The 24,095-nt window shown below is 36.8% G+C and overlaps 1 protein-coding gene across 1 annotated transcript in view; it reads right to left on the reverse strand.

The window, feature by feature from the left end:
• Positions 1–24,095, reverse strand: part of PARD3B (par-3 family cell polarity regulator beta) — a 1,000,837-nt gene that overhangs the window by 141,608 nt on the left and 835,134 nt on the right. The window contains exon 21 of the mRNA XM_029934009.1: positions 17,897–18,199. Within this exon, the coding sequence (XP_029789869.1) occupies positions 17,897–18,199 (303 nt within the window). The remainder of the gene's footprint in view (positions 1–17,896; positions 18,200–24,095) is intronic.

Below are 24,095 nucleotides of genomic sequence, written 5' to 3' on the forward strand. Positions count from 1 at the left end.
TAAGTACCCAGATAAACCAAGTTTTAAGATACTTGCAAGCTTTGACCAATAGCGGCCTCACTGTCAAAAGAGAAAGGCAGGAACAACATGGCAGTAAGAAGATGCTGTGGTAGAAGTAGAGCGTCACCAGGTTAATTATTCCTTATGGAAGAACACTGAGACGTGGACTGCCTGCTCAGTATGGCCATGAAATGGTGAGGATGGCCTAGAGGACCTCTGAGTGAGAGCATGGCGGGGAGAGGTATCACTTGGAAATGGTACTGATGTAAAGGTTTATGAGACCAATGCTCAAGAGCATAGAGGGACTGCTGTTCTGTGGGACATCAACAAGAAAGACCAACTAGAAAAAAACGAAATGCTAATGCTAATGACTAATCTCTTTTACACATTTCCCCAAAACAGTATATATTTATATTCAAATCTGAAATCATTTATGAGTGCCTACTATGTACCAGAGCCTATATATGTGGCTTTCATATATATTAGTACTTTTAGTCCATTAACCACAAAGTGAATTAACCATAAATTTACATTGTCGTAACATTACCACTTAACATTAAAAATGCATAAGGGAGTTCCATTTTTGGTAATGGTAGAATAGGTTGCTGCATTCACGCTTTCATGAGAAGAACCAGAGTAGCTGGACAAACATGAGAAAAAAAACCTGCTTGAAGGCACTGGAGAACGAAAGGAGCCAGAACTTGAGGGGCCAAGATTGATTCTGAAAAGGAGATAAGCACATTGAATCGAGCTTAATATTCTGTGGTACTTTTCTCTGCAAGTTTTTTGCTAATTCATAAGTGGGACAGAATCAGATGCTTAAAAAAATGAGAAGAGCTTAAAGGCTAAGGGGCTTGGAGACTGAGAATAGATTCTGACATTCTCATAGGATTGGCAAGATAGAAATTAGAGTCCATGGTCTTCTAGGAAAGAAGGGTCTGGTAAACAACTCAGATTTATAGTTATGAATACAAAAAACTACATCCCAGGAGTAAGGGTAAACGACAAATAGACTACCCTTACAACACCTAAAACCCAGCTTCCAGTCATCTAAATCTCAGACTAGAATAAATCAATATGGCCCTAAACTGCCTGTCAGAAACAAAATAAATCCTCCCTGGGAAAATAACATCAGCCTGACATTATTTCTACAATTTTAAAGCACTATGTCTAACATTCAATCAGTGCATACCAGGAGATAGGACTGAAGGACTAAAAATGAAGTGGAAAATCAAACAGTGTAAATGGACCCATAGCTAATCCAGATATTTACATGATTAGACATGGTTCTCAAAATAACTGTAATTGATATATTCAAGAAAAAGATGACAAGATGGAGAATTTCATCACGGAAGTATAATCTCAGGGTAAATCAAATGGACATGCTAGAACTGAAAACTACCATAGCTAAGAATAAGAGCTCAATAGATGGGTTCAGTAGAAGATTGGACACAGCTGCAGGCAAGCTCAGTACACTGGAAGATAAGGCATTCAAAAATAACCAAACTGAATCATAGGTTAAAAAAAAAAGCACAGAACACAGAACAAAAAACATGCACCTGTGCAAAAAGATCTAATATTGTTGCATCATTAGAGTTCAAAAAAAAAAAGAGAGAGAGAGAGAGAGAGAGAGAGAGAGAGAGTGAGAATTGGACAGAAACAATACTTGAAGAGATATTGGCTGAGAATTTTCCAAAATTGATGAAAAATAGATTTAAGAAGCTCTACAAACCCTTACCCAGTTTTGAACACAACAATACACATGCACATGCACACACGTAGGCACATTGTAGTGAAACTGCTGAAAACCAAAAACAGAGAAAAATTTTAAAACAAGTGAAGACAAAGAGATACACTATCTTCAAAGGAGTGACTGACAACAGACTTTGGTGAAAACACTGTATGCCAGAAACGATGGAATGCTATTTTTAAAATGTTGAAAGAGGAAAAAGATTTGATAATTAGAAAGCCAGAGAAAATACTCTGAAGAAATAAAGAAAAAATTAAAAATCACTTTTTAAAAGAAATAAAAAGTGAGAAGATTTGCTGCATTCAGGAAATACTAGGGAACTTATAAAGGTTAAAAGAAATAATATTCTAGATGGAAGCAAAGATATTCAGAGAGAAATAAAGAAAAATAGATACAATTAAATAAATAGTTCCCATATAAAACAAAAATTATAGTGCACTTTATGGCTCAAAACATATGCATATTTAAAATACATGAAAACATAGCACAAAAAATAGGAGGGGTTAAATGTAGTTGAAGTATTATGAGTTCTATGCATTGCTTTGGAAATGAAAAAGGTACAGTAAAACCCTGGATTGTAACTTGTTCTGTGAGTATTCTGCAAGATGAGGAAACATTTATAATAAATTTTAACTTGATAAACGAGTGATGTCTTGCAATATGAGTAGTATGTGATGCTGAACATCACGTGATAACAACTGAGCCAATAGTTCTTCTCACTCTCTCTTGCTGTGTGATTGTGGGTGATCGTCTCCCATGCTCGGATGCTTGGTCTCAGGCTATCATATTTGGTAGAAATCAAATCAGTGATTTTCCAGAACTTTGGAAGGTGTCCACAACTGGCATTAGTGTATTTTTTTGTCACTTCAAAGTACCTATGGACAGTTCTTTGCTTTTCCATACAAGAGTAAGTTTAGGAATGCTTTGCTCCATTCTAGGTCAGGCTGCCTGCAGATATAGACTCTTTCCTCTGCTGCCTTATTGTCAGTTATGTTCAATATAGTATATGACAAGACTTTATTAATACTGTACTGTAGTCAACATCTTGAGCATACACGATGGCCGCCATGCAGGAAAAGATTTCATGGAGTCAACAGATAGCAGTGATTCTGTTAGTGATAGTGAAAGTCACCCTACACAATAACCCTCCTCTCACTTATCTCCCTCACACGAGCCATGAAGGTTTTCAAAGGTAAGTGCAGGTTAATTTGTTTATTTTTCTGTAGAGTTTGTATTTTCTTTATTATTTTGTATTATATCATAGCATTGTAATCAGTTTTATATGAATATTTTGAATGAATCATCTGAGTTTCCATTATCTCTTAAGGGGATATTTGCTTTGATATACAAGTGAATAATTACAAGCATGTGTCTGGAACTATTTATGCTCACAAACCAAGGTTTTGCTCTACTACTTTATTTTGAAATACAATAAATCAAGAATGCATGTTATCATCTTTTGAGTATAAAAGGAAATAAAAGGAGAGTAGAAGAATGCATAACAAACTCACAGAGGTTAAACAAAATTGAATCATATAAAATTCTTGGTTAAAACATTTTAAAAAGAAAAAAATGAGACAAAAATAAACAATAAACTTTCCCATGGATGGGAAAGTATAAAATGGAGAATAATTTAGAGATTTAAAACAAATTATATCTGCAGTATCATTAAATGTAAACCACCTAAATACTACAATTAAAATACAGATTGACTGGATATCAAGACAAAACAAAATCTAATTACATGCCTCATGTAAAAGACATACTCTAAATGCAAAGATCCAGAAATGTTGAAAGTAAAAAGATGAAAAACATATGCTAACCAAATATTAAGCAAAAGAAAGATGGTACAGCTATATAAATAGTAGACAGAGTAGACTTTGAAGTAGTAGTCATTACTAAGAATAATGTAGTAAAAGGCCAATAATGTGGCAAAGGGTCAATCTTCCAGGAATACATGACAACCATACAGTTTTATGAACCTAATAACAAGCTTCAAAATATATAAAGAAAACATTTGTTAACTAAGATTAAAAGGAGAAATGAATAAATCTACAATGATAGGAGGTTATTTTAATTTGAACTAGAAAGTAAAAAATCTACAGAGCATATTCTCTGACAAAAATGGGATCAAATCAAACAACAACAACAACAACAACAACAACAACAACAACAGAAAATCTCCCGTTATTTGGAAATGAAACAACACACTTCTAAATAATCCATGGATCAGAGAAGCCTTAAGGAAAAATTAAAAAACAGTGAACTGAATGAAATCCAAGCACAATATGTCAAAATATATAGGGTACAGCTAAAACTGAGCTGGAGAGAAATTTATAGCATTAAATGGTTCCGGTAGAAAAAAAAAAAGTCTTGAATGCAAAATCTAAACTCCTACTTTAAGAAACTGGAAAAAAGAGAAAAAGAAACCCAACAAAGCAAGTATAAGGAAGGAAATAATAAAGAACAGAAATCAATAAAACTGGAAATATAGAAAAATAATAGAGGAAATGAATGAAGCAAAATAAATAGCTGGTTGTTTGTTTTCAATCAAATTGACAGCTCCACCAAGACTGACAAGGCAGAAAAAGAGAGAGGACACAAATTACAAATGTCAAAAATGAAATGGAGGGTGATAGTACAACAGGCTCTGCAGTTCAGTAAGGGAACATTCTATCAACAGAACAATAAGGAAATGCTATGAACAACTCTCTATATAAATTTGACACCTTAAAGAAGAAGAGGTAACACTTTCCTTCCCATTCAGTGAAGCCAATGAATCCTGGTACCAAACCCAGTGAGAGTACAAAACAAAAGAAAACAAAGCTACAGATCAATATCTCTCGTGACGGTAGATGTAAAATTCTTATTAAAATATTAGCAAATGAAAGTAAGTAATATATGAAAAGAATTATATATCATGACCAAATAGATTTTATTCCAGGATGCAAGGCTGGCTCAATGTTTGAAAAGGCATAAAGATAACCCAAAATGTTAATAGGCTAGAATAGAAAAATCATATGATCACATCACTTGAAGCAGAAACATCATTGACAAAACTCACCATCCATTTATGATGAAAAAACCCCTAAGAAAACTAGAAATAAAGGATAATTTCCTTAATTTGATAAATATATATACAAAAAACCCGATGCCTAACATGATACTCAATTGGGGAAAGATCATATGCTTTTCTGCTAATATCAAGAAGTAGTCAAGAATATTTGTTCTCACATTGCTGTTCACTATAGTACTGGAAATTCTAGCCAGTGCAATATGGCAAGAAAAGGAAATAAAAGGCCTAACAGATATAAAAGGAAGAAATAAAGCTTATGTTCACACAAAAACCTGTAAATGATTACTTATAGAGCTCTACTTGCAATAGCAGCAAACCAGAAACAACTAAAATGTCCCTCAATAGGCAAATGATTGAACAAATTGTCATGCATCCATACCATGGAATGTTACTCAGCAATACATAGGAACAAACTACTGATACCTACAAGAGCTTGGATGGATTTCAAGGTCATCTAGATGTGTGAAAAAAGCCAATCTCAAAAGTCACATTGTTCCCTATTTGATTCCACTTAGGTAGTATTCTAGAAATGACAGAATTACAGATTTGGAAAACAGATTAGTGGTTGCCAATGGTTGGAGTTGGTGGTAAGAAAGGTGTGAAACTATAAAGGGGTAGCATGGGAAATATCTTTGTGATGATGAAATAGTTCAGTATCTTGTCAAGTTCCTGGTTTTCATATTGTACCATAATTAATTTTATTGATATGACTATTGGAGAAAACTTGGTGAAGAGTACAAGGATTTCTCTGTACTATATTTGGAACTTCCTGTGACTTTATAAAAAGTCAAGAATAATGAATTAAAAATAACTATGACTATACAGAATGTCACTATGTATACTATAAGCATATGGTTATAAGGAAAGCAAATAAAAATACATGAAATCATGTTGGCAAGAAATACCCCACCTTAGTAAAAAGCAAAATCTACTAAATGAAGAAGAAAGAGCCATTTAGAATTCTCCACCCAACTTCAATTCATTCCAGGTGATTCCTAGCAATCTTAATGGTAGAATGATGTAAACGCCTACCTACTATCATATATAATATTAACTTAAGCTTGAATGATTCTTATTAACTGACAGATGCTTTTTTTGTATACATCTGTATATAGTATGTATATATGTAGTTAATTAAAAATTTTTTTAACGTTTATTTATTTTTGAGAGAGACAGAGAGAGAGAGAGAGACAGAGTGTGAACTGGGGAGTGGCAAAGAGAGAAGGAGACACAGAATCTGAAGCAGGCTCCAGGCTCTGAGCTGTCAGCACAGAGCCTGATGCAGGGCTCAAACCCATGGACTGTGAGATCATGACCTGAGCTGAAGTTGGCTGCTTAACCAACTGAGCCACTCAGGCACCCCTATAGTTAAATTCTTATAACAGTCTTATGTAGGCACTATGCTTATGCTCACTTTATAGATGAGGAAACTAAGCTAATGAGAAGGTACACAATCAGTAGAGAAAGTGGCATAAGAATATCCAGTCAGACTTTGCTCTGGCTCAGGTCTGGACCACCTATTGACCTCAATGTAGAAAATCCACTGTATTTGCATTGAAGAGAATGTTTCTCCTAGCTTTGTGCTCAGAGATCTTAGCAATTTGGAAAGCGAGAGTCTGAGGAATGGCCAAGTTTAAGGGAATCCAGAGTGCTTGCTCAGGATTAATTAAAAGTCTGTGTAAAATTACATCTCTTGAATTCTATTTCTGGATGGGTTCGTATCAATCCTCAGTCAGCTCTCCAGAGAGGATGGTATTCCACAGCATATAAATATTAAAACATCTCTTTGAGATCTTGGATATTTATGAGTACTAACATTAAAACTATCTTTTACTGCCCTTTCTCATCCCACTGATTATTTATTGTTTGAAAAGATAAATATAGGAAAGCAATTGACCTAACAATGGCCTATACCTGATTACACATTGCATTAAATACAGAAATTATAAAGAGGGCACTTTGGAATCTGTCTTTAACATCAGCAAAGACTATAATGAAAAGGTATGTGGCTTAGCTTAATAGATTAATCCAAACCACAGGTCACAAGAGGCCTGGAGTAAGTGTGGTAGATTAACACAAATCTAGCACTACTATAGAGAGGTAAGTCAAAGCCCAAGGATTCTGATAGGTCTTTGTACCTCCACAGGCTTGAGTAGGGTACTTTGCACATGATAGGCATCTAGTATTCTTTTGATGGAATGAATGAATGAATGAGGGACAGCAGGACGTCTGGCAGGTGAGGAACAACATGCATGTTTTTTGCACATGCTTAGTGGCTTCAACCATGTTTTACTGCAATCTCCGGGGACCAATGCATTTTGCATCATGTCCCAGTCCTCAGCTACATACCCTCTGCATATATACACACTGTACATTTTACATACACATAGAATCTAATTAAAATTATTAAATATAAGTTATACAATGATCTTTTGTATCCTATTTTCTTAAAAACAAGCTGATTGATCCTGCTACATTGATTTCAAGGTGTATTTATAAGTTACAACTTGTAGTTTGAAAAAACCCAGCATAGGTGGAAGGTCATGTATGGCTTTTGGATTTATATCTGGGTCTAAACACTGGCTATTCCAACTTATTACTTATGGCACCATAGGTAATTTTCTTAATTTTTCTGAGCTTCTCGTTTCTCATAGGTTATCTATATTTGCTACTAATGGAAGCTGAGAACTTAGGTACACTCAAGTCTAGCATAATCCCAAGAATAAGGCTCTCAGAAGATGGAAAAGAAAAAATTAATGAGAACATCAAGTTTTCATAGATACCTACTCTACAGGATTTCTGTTATCCTTGTAAAGCACAAATCTGAACATGACAGCCCTATTTCAAGGGTTCCCTGTTGCTCTTGAGCTAAAGACTATGTTTTATCTTAGATGATTATGGCCTTTAAGAGTATGGCTTATGTTGACCTTCATTTCTTGCCTCCAGCGGGCCTAATTTACATACCGCACTCTATATATTCTGTTATATGTAGTTCCGTAAATGCACTATATTTTTTCTTTGGCTCTTTGCACATGCTCTTCTGTCTGCTCAATTAATTTCTGCTTATTGTTTAGGTCAGAATATAAATTCCTTCAGAGAGCCTTCTTTAACCACCCAGATCTGCATCCAATGCCCCTCTCAAGTGGTCCTATAGCATCTTTGGCTTACCCTTATTATAGCATACTACCATTAATATTCCAAAATATCAGCTGAATCCCCCAAGAGGACAGAAGACTATATTCTGCTCTATTCTCTGTGTTGTTTACATGTGTAAAGAAATTCTGCACGCTCCCTCCCACCTTCTCTTGGTAAACTGGATAAGTTAGATAAATATATCTTAAGGATCAGGTCATTTGTTTGAAAAACAGTCAAGTCAGTGCTTAAATGACAGCTTTAAGAAATAAGAGTAACCCTTTGGCAAGCATTCCTCAAATGTGTCTACTTACGACCAGTGGTTGAAGGTGGCAAGGGGGTGGAGGTCTTGCAGATGGATGGTCACTAAGTACTAACCCTCCTTGTCTAGCTCATGTATAATAAAGGAGAAGGTTATCTACATTTGTCACCCCTGGAAGCTGACAACTTAGGCAGACACAAGTCTAGCATAATCCCAAGAGTAGGGCTCTCAGAAGATGGAAAAGAAAAAAATTAATGAGAACATCAAGTTTTAAAGAGAGGGGATGGAGGAAAGTAGAGTTAATGGTATGTCAGTTACTATTAGCACTTATCTGGTCATAGAGATTCTTTCATTAAGAGATTTCTCATTATTGTTTAAAAGTCACTTAAAAATTGATGGTAATATGTTCTAAGGAAAAAAAAAACTGATTGCTTTTTTCAACTGATGAATTTTAACTCTCTATGGAAACGGCATTTATCACTGGGATTCCCAAACTGAAATGAGATTACTTTGGCAATGTTTGTAGAAACTAAAAATACATCTCCAAGTCATCTATTGTATTTATTGTTCAAGACCCTATACACAGTCTCACAAAACTGTGAGTTAGAAATGAGAGCAAAAAACCATTACACTAAACTAAACATAAAAGGAAAATCACTAGAGAGGGACTGGAACAAACATCAACAGAGGCATGAGCTATGCATGACAGAGCCATGCCTCAATGAAGGGACAAATCTCTGGAATCAAGAAACTAGATATCAATTATTCTGCATGCCCAAATAGCACAAGATATTTTCACACCCAGCTGTTCACTCCTGGCTAGGAAGCTTTCTTGCTAACACTTTTTCTATTCTTCATCACCCTGATCTCAGAATTTTCCAAAACATACTTCTCAGTGGTTATGAAAACTAAGAATGTATGTCCCTCATTTGCTTTACTTAAGTGATACTATAAGTTACTCAGACTGATATATTTTGGTCTCAGCTATAAAAGAGGGTCTACATAATAAGGATAGCCTCCCACAGGAAGTTAATAATATATTTGAACGGAGTGCAGTATAGAATTAATCTATAACTTTTGCATTATTAATGGAAGTAAAAAACAAAGCAGAAAAGTCATCTAAAGGTTATCTGTTTGTGGTGGATGCCATGGGATGGCTCCTACAAGCTACTTGCAGCTCCTTTCCCTCTTGTCTTTGTTTGCTGAGGATGAAATACTATTTCTCAATATCCTCCTGCACCTTTAAGAGTTGTTTAAATATAGTTTTTTTCTACTGAGAAGTTGTTGGCATCTTCCGGGAAATTTTTTCAAAGAGATAGACTTGACTGGCATATTCCATTGGCTATTTGTGCCTGTCTTCTTTGAAAGTGGACATGAACCCTGAAGTTGCAACAGATTTCTTAGAATCATGATGTAACATGAAAAAATGGTTTAACTGCTAGGAAAACAGAAGAAAAAAAAATGGAAAGAGGTCACTTAACAAGGCCCAAACCACCTAAATTTTTGAAAAGGTGAGAGAAATATATCAGTTAAATTTTTGGTTGTTTGCAGCCAAATGGGATATGACTTCTGGGGCTCACAAAATCTGGTCTCATCTTATTCAAGAGTCAACTATTGAGCTGAAGCATGAACTAAGTGGAGATTCAAGTGGCAGGAAGATAATGTTGTAGTTGTGATGGCAAGGTTAGGGACATCTGATGAGGTAGGTATGATTTTTAAACAGCAGTTGACAAAGGAGGTAAGTGTGTAATAGCTGTGCTCTTCACATATGCAAGTGACTGATCTAAAAGAATCTGAGCTGTTTTCTAGTTTTCATGTTTCTACTTTTTAATTCTTATGATTAAAATATAGCGGCAAGAGTTTTGGCTGGAATTCAGAATTAAATATCAACCATGTGACCATGAAACAAATAGAATCTAACAGGTTCCAAACCCACGACTTTAAGGGTCCACAACTGGATATAATCAATAGCCTTCCTAAATAAATTATATTTAGTTCAATAACTTTCTTAATATATAGCCCAATAATATATAATATAATCCAATAATATGTAGTCTAATGATCTTCTTAAATAATTATAGTCAATATTTATGAAACCAGGCATGGGGCTAATTTCATTTATTCCACAAACAATTCATAGGAAATAGGGTATACTCATATCTCCATTTTAAAGTGAGGAAACTGAGGCTTTGAAAAATTAATACATTTGAAACAAGTTCCTAGAAATATGACCCACCATCTCAGGTCTTTCCTGAATTGAATGCATATGTGATTTAATGATTTTTATAATTTTATAATATGTTCTTTATGTACCTCTCTTCTAATGGAACACATTATATTGTAATTATTTGTTTAAGAGATCATTCCAGCTATTATACTGAGTTCCTTGCGGGTAAGATAGTTTCTAAAATTCTTTGTGTGATCTATGGGATACAACTCAATAAAAGTTTCCTACAAACATCAGTGAATCAAGGCTGCATAACTGAAATATGGAGGAGCTGTGTGCTGTTGGCCACCTTAATTTTACAGCTACAGTATGTTAGTCAATAAGCATGTAATATGCAGACATTAGGTGCCTAGTTTTATAGTGGACCACAGAAAGGTGTCATTTTGCATAATTAAATTTAAATGAACATATTTGTGAATATCTGGAAGAGAACAAAAGCTGTAGGATTCACCAAGAACAAGTAATTCCCTTTCTTGTCAGGGTTATTAGATTGGTAAATCAAGGGTTTCTCACAAACACAGTGTACCTCAATATCACTAAAGTATTTGACAAAGTCTGCCACAAATAATAGTAGACTGGGTTAATAGTGAACTGAACATCCCAAAGAGTGTTGATTAATGGAGGTCTTGAGTGATGAGTTGTAGGGATTATACTTGACATTGATCAACGATCTTATCAATGACATGGATGAGTCCACAATGATTAAGTATGAGGATGGTATAAACCTAGGAAGGATAGCTAATATATTAGAGGGTGAAAATCAATACTTTAAAATATCTTTATTGGCTACAACAATGGGCTAAACCTAAGAAGTAAACATTTAACTAGGACAAAGAGACTATCTTTTGTTTAAAGAAATAATGGTACAAATATAGGATGTTGCACAATATATTTGGGAATATTTGTCTTGATAGCAACTCAAAATAGCAATAGGGCTTTTAGTTAGAAAGTGCACTATAAGCCAATAATGACAGCTTACATAAAAGTTAAGGCTGCATTAATAAGTACAATGAATTAAGATCAAAAGATGCCAGAGTTCCATTGCTTTTCTATGCCTTTTTTGCCCCAGTATATCTTAAATATGGCATTCAATTCTCTATGCCATGCTCATCAGAAGATAATCATAAACTCAATAGCTTTGAAACTATTCAGAATATGGCTACCAAGAAGGTTACAGCTATAACCCATGTTATAACTTAAATAATTAGTGCAGCTAGAGGAATTTATATTAGATAAATGATTGCATTTCTCAAGGCTATGCAATTTGTTTTCTTCATCCTTATAAGGCTAGTTCTAAATACAGAGCCTGGGACATATTTAGAGCTCAGTAAATGTTTGTTAATGAAGGTGGTCATAACAGTCACTTCAAATATCTGAAGGAAGAACTACTAGAGAGGCTTAGATTCTGTGTCTAGGAAGGTCAAGTCAGGATTTATAGTAAATATTGCATGGAGACAGCATTTGGGTGGATAGAAAGTGGTACTTCTACATCAATTAGAGTAATCTGAAAGAAAAAAGGGGTGTCTCATGAATTTTTGTCTCTGTAAGTATGACAACACGGTTACATGACATCTGGTGTGGGATTTTTTGGAGAAGATGCCTCTGATGGATGGGATGTGAGGCTTGACTCCCTAAAGTCTCATTCAACTCTAAGATTCTGTGAAATGATTCATTAATTCACTCATTCATTCATTCATCCAAAAACTATCCATTGAGTACAGACTGCTCTAGGGACTGAGGAGATGATGGTGAACCAAAGCATTCAAGGTCTATTCCTTATGGAACCTGGAGTTGAGACCAGTGGTCTCCAAAATGAGCTGTGTGTACATTTGAGGTGAGAATGAAATAGAACCATTCATTATTCATGGTCAAAAAAAATCTCATTCTTTTTAAAATTTCTGTATTTTATAATATGATCTATCATGCATAGAATATCATTAGTAAGTACATAAGTATATATCATTTAGAAACAAGTGCACATATTTTGAGGAGTTAACACCCAAAAGCATTTTTACTGTTAGGGTAAAACATATTTGGCAACCTCTAGTAAGAATGGCAAGGAATCATGTGAACAAATGCAAAACTGCAGCCGTGTTAGTGCCGTGGGTGCTGTCTGCTCCCCCTACTTGGGACTATTCTAAGCTCACTCAAACATAAAGGCTTAATGTTCATATACTCTGGGAGCGTTTCAATGGCTGGTGTTTCAGTGAGAAAGCAGCACATTCTACCGCAAGTATCTGTCAGACATATGGAGACAGGACTTTACCCCTGCGGTATTCAAATCGTGAAAGCAGCAGCACCATGAGAATCCAGTCCAGTGATTCTGTCGTAGTGATAGGGAGTGTTTTTAGCCACCATCATTTACAGATGAATCCTTTCTAAGCCAAGTTTCTCTGAGAAAGCCTGAAGATCCAGAGACAAGCTTTGAGAAGCAGGTAGGTAAAAGGCAGAAGTTAGGGGCCCCTATTAGCCACTTGGGGCCACACATAGAAAATGTTCCTGTGACATAGAGAAACATCTGGTAGAAATACAAGTTTTATATAGAGATACCAAAAATTGCAAAATGTAAAATTGCATTTAATCATCATAACACGTAAGGTTGTTATGATAATCCTCCTTTTGCAAATAAGGAGGGCAGGGTAAATTGCCATGTAATAGTAGGCTGAGGCCCGGATTATGTGACACACTAAGTGAGTATGTGACACTCTAAGTGAGGCTTTCCCTACCCTACCCCTGCCCCACCTTTCAGGATAGAGTCCAAAATCCCCAGCAAGGCTTTTGCCCAGCTCTCAGACCCTCCCATTTTTATCTTTTGCCATTTACTCTCTGACTCAGGTTCTATTTTCTTGAGCTTCTCGTAGTTCCTGTAACATACCACGCTTTCTCTCACCCCTATACTGTTCTCTGTGCCTCCTGCCCACCAGCTCCAGCTGCAGCGGTCACCCTGTGTTTCCAATATAGTGGCACTTTTCACACTGTGCTCTCAGTGCATGTATACATCTTTGTGGCCTCCACTGGACCGTGAGTTCCACAGAAAGGTATCCATCTTCCTCCTTGTTCCCTGATGGACTCAGGGCTTGTTGAATTATATGCATGAAGATGAGACATGGCATCTCAGAAAAGTTAACCTAAAAGTCACGCAGTACTATCTGGAAGAGGGTTGAACGCCGATCAGTCTCATTCCAAAGCCCAGGATTTAAGCTGCCATTAGCAAGCCAGGAGCCAAATGGATGCCAACCCAGTCTGGGTAGTTTCCTTAAGTAGGAAATGAGAGTGTGGGTCTATATAGTGGTGTGGTGTAGGGAAAAGAAGATTGTACAACATAAAGAAATCTAGAATAAAATCCTAACTCCATGCTATGTGACTTGGGCAAGTCACTCATCTTCTCTGGGCCTCAGTTTCTGCAATGATAATATTAGGTTACTCTGGATGGCCTCTGAATTCTCAGGTTAACTCTGAAATACAGTTGACCCTTGAACAACACTTGCCTGAGTTGTTTGGTTCCACTTATACACCGATTTTTAAAAATAAATACAGTACTATAAATGTATTGTCTCAACATTTTCCCCCTCTACTTACTTTATTGTAAGTGTATAGTATATAATACATATAAAATATAAAATATGTGTTAATTAGCTATGTTATTGGTAAGATTTCTGGTCAGCAGTAGGCTATTGGTAGTTAAGTTTTGAGGGAGTTAAAAGTTGCATGCAGAGTTTTGACTGCACAGGGTGCAGTGTCCCTAACCCCTGAATTGTTCAAGGGTCAATTGTATTATTATGTAAGGAACTTTAAAGTGCAACCCTTTCCATCTTTTTAAAAAACGTTGATTTATTTATCTTAAGAGAGAGAGAGAGAATGTGTGTGTGTGTGTGTGTTTGTGTGTGTGTGTGCGCGCACGCATGCGTGCGCATGTGTGTGGACAGCAGAGGGGTAAAGAGAGACAGAGAGAGAGAATCCCAAGCAGGCACTCTGCTGTCAGTATGGAGCCTGATGCAGGCTCAGTCTCATGAGCCGTGAGATAAGGACCTGAGCCGAGATCAAGAGTTGGATGCTTAACCAACCAAGCCGTTCAGGCACCCCTCCCCGCCACGTTTCCATCTCATAACAACACTGCTCTCTTTATCACCAGTCTTGCTAAGTTCTTACTGCTTTATCAATTCTCATCACATTGCAATTTCCCTCTGTTCCTACCTATCTACGAAAATTGTTCTCTCTAAATTAATTGAAGACCTCTTAGTGACTATTTCCTAAATCCTCTTTTTAGTTCTCTTTCTACTGATCTCTCTGAAGTATTTGAAAGTCTCACCTCTGTGGTCTCTGCTAAACATCTTCCTCTTAGTTTGAAGCTAAAGTTTTGGCTGTTTCTTATTTTCTCTGGTATCCAATGTCACTCTCTTATTCCAGGCCCTTCCCAGCTTCCAATACTGTAATCATGTTTTAATTTGTCTTAGAGTCTAAACATTCCTCTCCGTCAGCCATCAAACTGACACAGCTATTTTCCTCAAGTACAAAGCTATCAGCTCATTCCCCAATTATGACACTTTGATGGCTCCCACTGTCCATGGGATTAGCCAATATATGAATACCTATTGCACACATCTTCCATCAAACTTCTGGAACCCAACGTGGACACCATGATTTAAGTATAACTTCAGAATCTTTCTAATTACAGATTTCCAGACAGCTACTACCAATCAATAGATGTGAACATAACCTAGAACCTATTCATTCATAATACGGCTCTAACCTGTTTTCCAGACTAATTTCCTATTCATATTACTTTCTTTCTTATCCATACTCCATGTGCAGGATGCTTCTGAGCTTCCCTACTATGCCATGCTGTTTCAGGCCACTTTGCCCTTGTATGTCCTAATTATTCTATAAGGAAAACAGGTTTTTTTTTAATTGGATATGGTCAATATTTACTAATCTTTCTAGAGCCAGTCCAAATATCACTTCCTTTTGAAGACCCTTCCTGACGAGCAGAGTTAGAAAAGCTTCTTCTTCTATTTATATTACGTTGCAATGATCTATTTCCATATGTGTTGGTCCCTTTCTAACTAGAGCACAACTTCCTCTGGACTGGGGCCATTTCTTAGTCATCATTGCATCTTCCCTAGAACTTACTCCAGTAGCTAGAAGACAGTAGATGCCAAATGAGTGTTTGTTGAATGAAAGACCAAAGAGACGACAAAACCAATGACATGCCTCTCAGTGCACATAAGGTGGGTGTGCAAACACAGTTCCTGCAAACAGACGCTGTCTGGATATGCCTCCAGCAGCTCTCCTCTTACACTTGCCTGGTTGCAGGCATAGCAGGAAAGTTGAAAGTTTCACTGATAAAGGACAATAATAATAATAACAATGATGATACCAGGTAATGTTACTGAGCACTATTGTGTGCCAAGACAAAACCGGCTTGTTTTAAGACTGAAAGAACAAAGAGCAGAATAATCTTTAAATACAATGAAAGCGAAGAGCAGAACAAAGATAATTCTGGTGTAATGAATCATACTTTGATCTATTATCCAAAAATATGACAAGTGACTGAAACTCCACTGAAGACAGAGCTTCAGATCATTTATTAATACAACAGGGTCAGAGCCAAAGGAAAGACTATCATGTATACATATCTCTGGGTTGGGGAGTAAACAATATTTTTGGTATCGTTCTATACTGGCTATAGGTAACATTTTTCTAAGAAGTTTCTTTACTGGTCAAAGCCATATAGTGAAAATTAGCTTAGGATAGAGCCTCTTTGTATTCCAAAATATAACCATAGCTCTAGGAAAAAAAAAGTGTGAGGAGACAAAAATTTGGAAAGTGATACTGCTGATTGCTGTATGCGCCTTTTTAGAGGCTTACAATGCATATTAGCATATTGGGGATATGGAGATGGCAGTAAGCAAACCTGCTAGGTGTGGCTTAACTCAGAATCTTTCACATGTATTTGGACAGTGAACATTTTTTTAATCGAATCCCTCATGTTTATTTCCATGGAATTAGTAGAGGGAGAATATTGGCTTTGGAGTTTCCTAGAAACAGGCCTCTGTGCTGGAATTTCAGCAGTGGGTACACACAAAGGGTATTGCTATGAAGACCTGTTTGATTTAGGGAAAGTAAGATTGGCTTTGCTCTGGGCCAGAAGCGGCTCATGAGCGGTATTTTTATTTACATGATAAAAATTCAATCCTATATGAAGACTTAGAAGAAAAGGCCAACTCTTAATCAGTTGTTTGAATTAACAGTTTAGTTATTGGGGCTGTCTCACACAGTCATAGGAATTTATATTTTCATTTTATCCCAAAGAAAAACTTGACCATCTTTCTTTAATACTATCAACCTGGAAGCTTGACAGTAAGGATTAAAAATTGCTCCTTCCTTCCCACTTGGTTATTGGAAAGGCTCTGAAAGGTAATCAGTCTTGTGAAGCTACACTTTACAGTCTGCATAAAAATGCCATGATTTCCCTTCCTCTCCCCAACCTAATTGAAAGTGCATAATATCACCCAGCTGGGGAGATGTAAACGGCAAACAGATGCAGTATATCACGCTATCGCACAAGAGCTGGTTACTAATAGGGGCTGGGTGGTTGTCAGGACCAAAAGAAATCTGGAAAACAAGTCTTTTTTTCATCTAGAATGAGAGCTCTTTGTGTCTGCCACCCTTCCCCCTCACCTCTTCCCTCCAGAATGCAAGCTACCGCCCCATTAAGTCAAGGTCAGTCAACTCCTGGCGTGTGTAATTCCAGGGGTCACCTAACAATGTATACTGACCAAAACTCTCTTATATCAGCGTTTCAAGAGATGAGACATTTTACTTTTGGCAGGAGGTGGGCTTGAAACCATCTTCTTCCCTACCTACTTCAATTGTACTGACAGATGGTCTTATTATCTCTTTCCCTAGCTGCTAAGCCTAAAGATTCTTGGCCTTGTCACCTCTTATCTTTCTCTACTTCATCAAACTCCTATTGCCAAGATTATCTCCTTTTCTACCTCTGATCATCCATGAAAATCTATACAGGATCACATTTTCCTTGAGTGTAAAATCCCAACCTTGCTTTTCAAGGTCCTCTGCACCTGTGCAGCGGTCTATAATCCCACCTCCATTATACCTACACAGAAGTCACCATTCTCTTCTCTGACTCCTCACTCCCAGTGTCAGGCTGTCTTGAATAAGTCTTTCACAGTAGGACTTTTAGGAGACAGGATAAGTGTCCCTCAGAGTTTTCATCATTAGTCCTCTGTCACAATATTCATTCAAAAACTGCTCTCTGTTGCACCATGAACTCAATGACTACTATTCATTCATGCCACTTACAGCTGGCTCTTTTGTTATTTTTGATGGCTGATACCTTACAGATATATTTTTATCTGCTTCAGCAGTAGAGATGATTTGAAACTTACTGAATTAAAACTATATTTGTCTTTCAATAAGTCATGTTACCTGTCAACTGGCATCGGCGGATGGTACGGTTTGTTGACTTTGGCATAGAGGCCCTCTAAGTGGTCTCTCTCTGGAGATAGTGGACGGCCATCCCGAGGGTAACCTAGAGGTCCAGCCCGAGGTGGAGATGGTGACCTATAGACATTTGCTGATGCACATGGTTCCCGGAAGTGGTTCACTCTGGCATAATTGGGGTCCATTTCATCATCGTCCATATCATGCAGTGATCCAATTCCACCAGCAGCATAGTCAATAAGACCTCTTGCCTGTTTTTCCCTTAGCTCCTGATGTTTTGCTCCAATCCTAAAAAAAACAAAATAAAACATAGAACAGGTAGCACAGACATATGTGAATCTTATGTGGCAATACAATGATAGACTCTCCTGAACGTATGTTGATTCCTCCTAATCAGTCACTTAGCCGTTACTTTCCTGTTAACCCAAGATCACACCATGTAGAAATGCCAACAGCATATCCATGGGGTTAATTTGTCTTAATCTCTGACTTTTATTTGTTGCAGGGTCTTTACTTCTACAACGATGCTATAGGTATTTTGACATCTTGCCCACACAGATGACTGGACTGACTGCAGAGTCAGTGGCTGATTTTCATGAAAACTCCCTTCCTACAAATGGGCTGTGCCTGTGGGAACAGTACATCTGTGGTGTGATATTATGGAAGCCTTCCTTGGGAGAGGGATGCATGTTAAAAAGCCCATCAGAATCGTATGCTTTAGCTATGATGTCACCATTTGTTACCCCAGAATTCCAGTGTAGTCCTTTAAGGAAAAGAGCTTACAAAAATTGATTTAAATATGAAAAAGAAATACAGAGGCTTTCTGGTCACTAAAAGCAGTGGGATCAAAGGTAATTTATGAGAGATTCTAAGTTTTTTGGTTACACAAATGGGGATCATTGTGTCTCATTATATAGGGGCTAGGGACAGAGTAAAATAGTGAAGAAATTAATAGGCTCCTGACAGAGATGAATTGGCACATATAAGTGAATTAAACATTACTGGCAGAACTCCACAGCGCTCAAGACTTAAGTGATATTACAAAACGCTACTACTAATCAGTGTGCTGTGTAGACTGCTGGCAATGGAAGCGAAAAATAGACCTAGGTGGATTCCAAATCCATCTGAATTTTAAGAATGTGACATTTAATCTGGAAAGTGTTAGATCAGTGAATTCTTAGTTACGTGTTAAGATGGAAAGGTCACTGTGGCATCTTATTGGACCATGGCGATCTGACGGTGTCAGGAGGTGTACTGTGCTAATGAGGAGCGAACGGAATCTTACATCGCTGGGCAAACACAGTGCTCTCCATAGAGGACGAGAGAAGCCAGCAGAGGCCGGCTCAGGCAGCACAAGTAAGAACTCAAGAAACGATGGGAACGAGCCTGGGCTCTGTGAGTGTGAGAGGGTCGTGGGCTAGAAACCAAAGATCTGTACATGCCTGGGCACATTTATAGAAAGATCGGATGATTTAAAAACAAAACGAAACTGAACTCTCTCTGTAGCTTCTCCTCTTCAAGAAAAACACCTATTTTTTGCACACGGCAGCTAGCTTTGTTTATTATCTTTATCTTTCAAGTCATTTTCTCTTTTGGCAGAATGGCTTCCCTTCCTCCCCCCACCCAGGGGAGACAAGGGAAGGAAAAAAAAAACATGAAGAAGAAGAAGGTATAGGACAAAAATCCAGCATCCATTTCTAAGTCACAACAGATGAAAATAAATGCCAAGATACATTGTTGCATATCTCTTTTGACTAGGTCAAATCGTGTGCCCTATACATAAGTAATTAGAAGAATTTATACTAATATAAAGAGGAGCTTGAATCTCCGAGGGATTCTGAATGAAGATGAAAGGGAGATTACACGGTAGGGCACCTGTTAAGAAGTCCTGCTGGTCCCCTTTCAATGCAGGTTAGTCCTAGATTCATGGATGTTTGTTTTGAATAATTTTTTATAAAGAAGATGACTCGCTCTATTCTGCAGCAAAAATGTCCTTTCAGGGACAGTGCAGACGGGATTATCAGGGAACGCTCGCCGCACTATGATGTTAGGGATGGATTTCCATGGCAAAGAGAGCACAGGACATCAATAAGGTCAGGGGTGGGTTCTGTGCGGTTACTATGCCTCCTAAGTGCGATGCCTTCATAAGATTTCACGTGAAATCACTCAGCAGAAAGATGAACATCTCATGGCGGCTGCACAAAGCTCCACTGTGCACTAATGAAAGAAGAAAACACCAGGCCCGAGTTTTAAAAGTCACCGAAATAGAACACTGGGATCTGTGCCCCTTATCTCCTCACTTCCCTTTCTTAGAGGTTTCCTCATTAATTAGGCTCTGGGTACGGACAGATTCTCAGATGAAAAGTACTCCGTGTATGCAAAGCACTATTTTATCTTGTATTTTTTTCTTTCTAAGACGAAACTAAATTTCTCCTTGATCCTCTCTGCACCACTGAGTGTTTCAGTAACTAATCTCATATTAATCACTCAGTAGGTGAAATAGCAATTTCTCTGAACCGTCATTATTATGCCATATATCAGGGTCCCTCCATGTGGGGGAGGACAAGGCAATCTGGAAAGGGGTGTATGGAGGCAGAAGAGACTCTCTCCGGAGAGAAAGGTCAAGGAAATAGATTTTTTTGTTTTTGTTTTTGTTAACCTCTGACCTCTCTCTGCCCCAGTTCAGTGTGAGAATTCTAATTGTTTATAGTTATTTCCACTTAGAGATCTTCGTATCACTGGGACCTCACCCTGTTAAAATATCTATTTTTCAGAATAGCTCTTGATCATATGTCCTTTTTATTGGATGGTACAATCGGCTTTCCCATTCTTCCCAGCACAGTGCCATTGAATAATTTAAATTTCTTCTCCCTTTCCTTATAAAAGCATTGTTGTTTCTTGTTTCCATTATAACTCTTGGATACCCTCTTTTATTTCCATCTCTTTCACCAAACTCTAGTATTCAGAATTTATATTACTTGCCCGTCACTGTCCAATAGGGTGGCCACTAGCCACATGATGATGTAAACATTTAAATTAGAATTAACTACAATTAAATAACATTTAAAATTCAGCTTCTCAGTTTCACAAACCACATTTCAAGTGCTCTATAGCCAAATGTGGCATGTGACTACTATAGCAGACATAGTAGATAGATAAAGACTAATTCCATCATTGCAGAAAGCTCTATTGGACTGTGTTGGCCTAGATTATTGTAACATGTTTTTGGTATGTTATTTCATAACACTTTAATCTATACCTTAAATGACTGCTGGATAGGCTTCCCTAAAGAACATTTACATCATATCTCTGTCACATTAAGGATCTCTAACAAGAGATTATAGTAAATGATGGAGTAAGAGTATGGTTACTCTATTTCCCTCCCTCAAACTCTAAGTGAACAAGCAATTGAGAAATTGGGAAGGAAATTTTATCTACAATAGGATTAGAAAATGAAATGACCATAATCTTATGCCATGCAGTGAAATTGGGACCCATCCCAAAAGGGGGAGTACATCAAGAGTTGATACATGCCTACATCTCTAGCAGGGTATACATTTCACTTCACTAAGATCGAGAGTCCAAAAGACTACAGACAACAAACTTTTATTCAGAAAAAAATATAGTTTGAAGGCTAGTGTAAGATTCTGGAATTGTAGGGTAAAGCTTTGTAAGATGCCAACTTAAGCTTGGAGGAGAGGTAGAGTTAGAAAGTTGATATTTCCTCCGGGACATATATTTTCTCCTACATTGAAGATACTTCATGGAGTAAAAAGAGAAAAAAGAAAAGAAGCTCCCACGTATGTTATAGCTGAAAGGCAGAATTAGCAGAGCAGAGATAAACAAACACAAACTCATCAAAATAAAACCAATCATCTAAGAGGCTTTACTAAGCAAGCTGATCTCTTTCAGATTGATCTGCTCTCCCAAAATGGAAGACCATGAAAAACAAGTCCCCAGGGCATGCACCCAGCAGATGTGGCAAGAAGATATTTTGGAAGAACATATGGAATTGAAGCTACCTGTGACCTTCGATCTCTATGCCCTCCATGTCCTCTAACACTATATTTAAAACTATTATTTAAACGCTATATAATATGAAATTAATTTAATGGGTCATAACAAGCTTTTGAAAAATTAAATACAATAAAAGAGAAAATATTAGGGTTATTGCATGTAGTATGCATAAGTATTATTTCAAGAAGGAGAAAAATCAAGTCATCTAAAATTCAGGCAAATTGAGGCTAACCTAAAACATAAATAAAGCCCAACAAAAAACATTCTCAAACATTTCAAAACTCAAGGGACTATAGCTTGTTGACCTGTTGTGAAAAATAACTCAACAATTACAAGCAGTCAACCAAAAATTGAACCAAAATGAGGAATTCAACTTGATAAGGCTGTGGAATGACAGGTGTGTAGGTGAGCAGGGCCTTAACCTTAGGTTAAGGTTAAACATCTGTTGCAGCATAATTACAGAAAAACACAATGATAAACTCTGACAATATAAAAATGATAATCATCAATGAATATCAGAAATCAATAAGGATGTTAGGAGAAAGTCTTAATATTCAGCTGTATTCACTTCCTCACTTTATTAGAGTAGGCATCAGTATTACTGTTGAAAGTTGATAAACCAGAAAACAGGGGATGTGGTATTACAAGAAAAAGCTACTCAAATACCACATTATCAGAAGAGGAATGTACAAAACAAAACCCCTACCATGTAGAAAATAGAAAACAGAAGAAGCTATAAAAAAAGTAATATAAAACCAGATGACCACATTTATCTTTTATGACAATAAATAAAATGGAATAAATGTCTTTATTGTAACTAAGGATCCCCAGATATGATAAAAAAGAAAAACATAGTATATGCTATCAAAATAGTGAAAAATGAAGAATAGCCTAAATGTGCAGCAAGAGGGGACTAGGAAAGACATATGATGCAGCTAAAAAACTATTGGTATACTATTCCCATACTAAAAGGAAATAAGATATACATATGGGCCAAGATAGATCTAGATATTTGTATGATATATTACATATTCTTGCATAAACATAAAGAATGTCTGGAAGGCTACAAAAGAATCTCCTAATAGTGATTACTCTGGAAAGTGTAATTGGAGACACACTATCTGAATTTTTACATCATATACTTTTAGGATAATTTAAAATATTTAAAAAATATTTAAAAAGTCCCTGACTGTCATAGTGAATTAAAATGTAAGACAAAAAATAAATTAAACAGGTAATACCAGGTGTCCCTTGTCTTTCAAACCTGATTTTTCATGATTCCATTATCAAGTCAGTTATGACCATTTTTTTCAATTTACTGTTCATTGAACATTTGTCTGGTCCCTTTCAAATCAACTGCTCTTGCCTAGAGTATCATTCTCCATTAATCAAATCTTTGACTAGATTTTTTCTAGAATAAAAACTTTACTCCATTTAAACTCAAAATTTTTTTTTAAACAAAATAAAAAAAGGGGTACCTGGGTGGCTCAATCTGTTAAGTGGCCAATGTCAGCTTAGGTCATGATCTCATAGTTCATGGGTTCAAGCCCCGCTTAGGGTTCTGGGCTGACAGCTCAGAGCCTGGAGCCTGTTTCAGATTCTGTGTCTCCTTCTCTCTCTGCCCCTCCCGTGCTCGTACTCTGTCTCTCTCTCCGTGTCTCGCAAAAATAAATAAAATGTTAAAAAAAATTCATTTAAACTCATTTGCAGCTTCATATTGATCACCATAATTCCCCTCTTCAACTCATATATCCAGTAAATTCTCTATTAATCTGTAATTGGTATATATTATTTTGTAAAAAAAAATAAAATAAAAACATTTTTGATTCATTTCTAGACATTTTGTTTCCAGAACTAGACTATAAGCTCTTTGAGGGTCTGTGAGCTCTCTTTCTTTTAATTTTGGCTAACAGATTTATTCACTCATACTCACTGAGACTAGATCATATAGTAGAAATAAAGAAAAAAAAATTCTCAGTCCCTGACCCACTGTTAGGAAGATACAAACAAGTAATTACAATTCAGCGGGAAAACAAAGATACTGCATGTACAGAGGTCAGAGTCAATTCAGCTCAGGGAGCTGAGGGAGAATCATGAGGGTGTTGCCAAACACACTGGATTTTTAAGTTTATTTATTTTTTTGAGAGAGAGAGAGAGAGAGAGAGAG

This window comes from Suricata suricatta, chromosome 3 (genome assembly GCF_006229205.1).
Source record: "Suricata suricatta isolate VVHF042 chromosome 3, meerkat_22Aug2017_6uvM2_HiC, whole genome shotgun sequence".
Classification (NCBI taxonomy): domain Eukaryota; kingdom Metazoa; phylum Chordata; class Mammalia; order Carnivora; family Herpestidae; genus Suricata; species Suricata suricatta.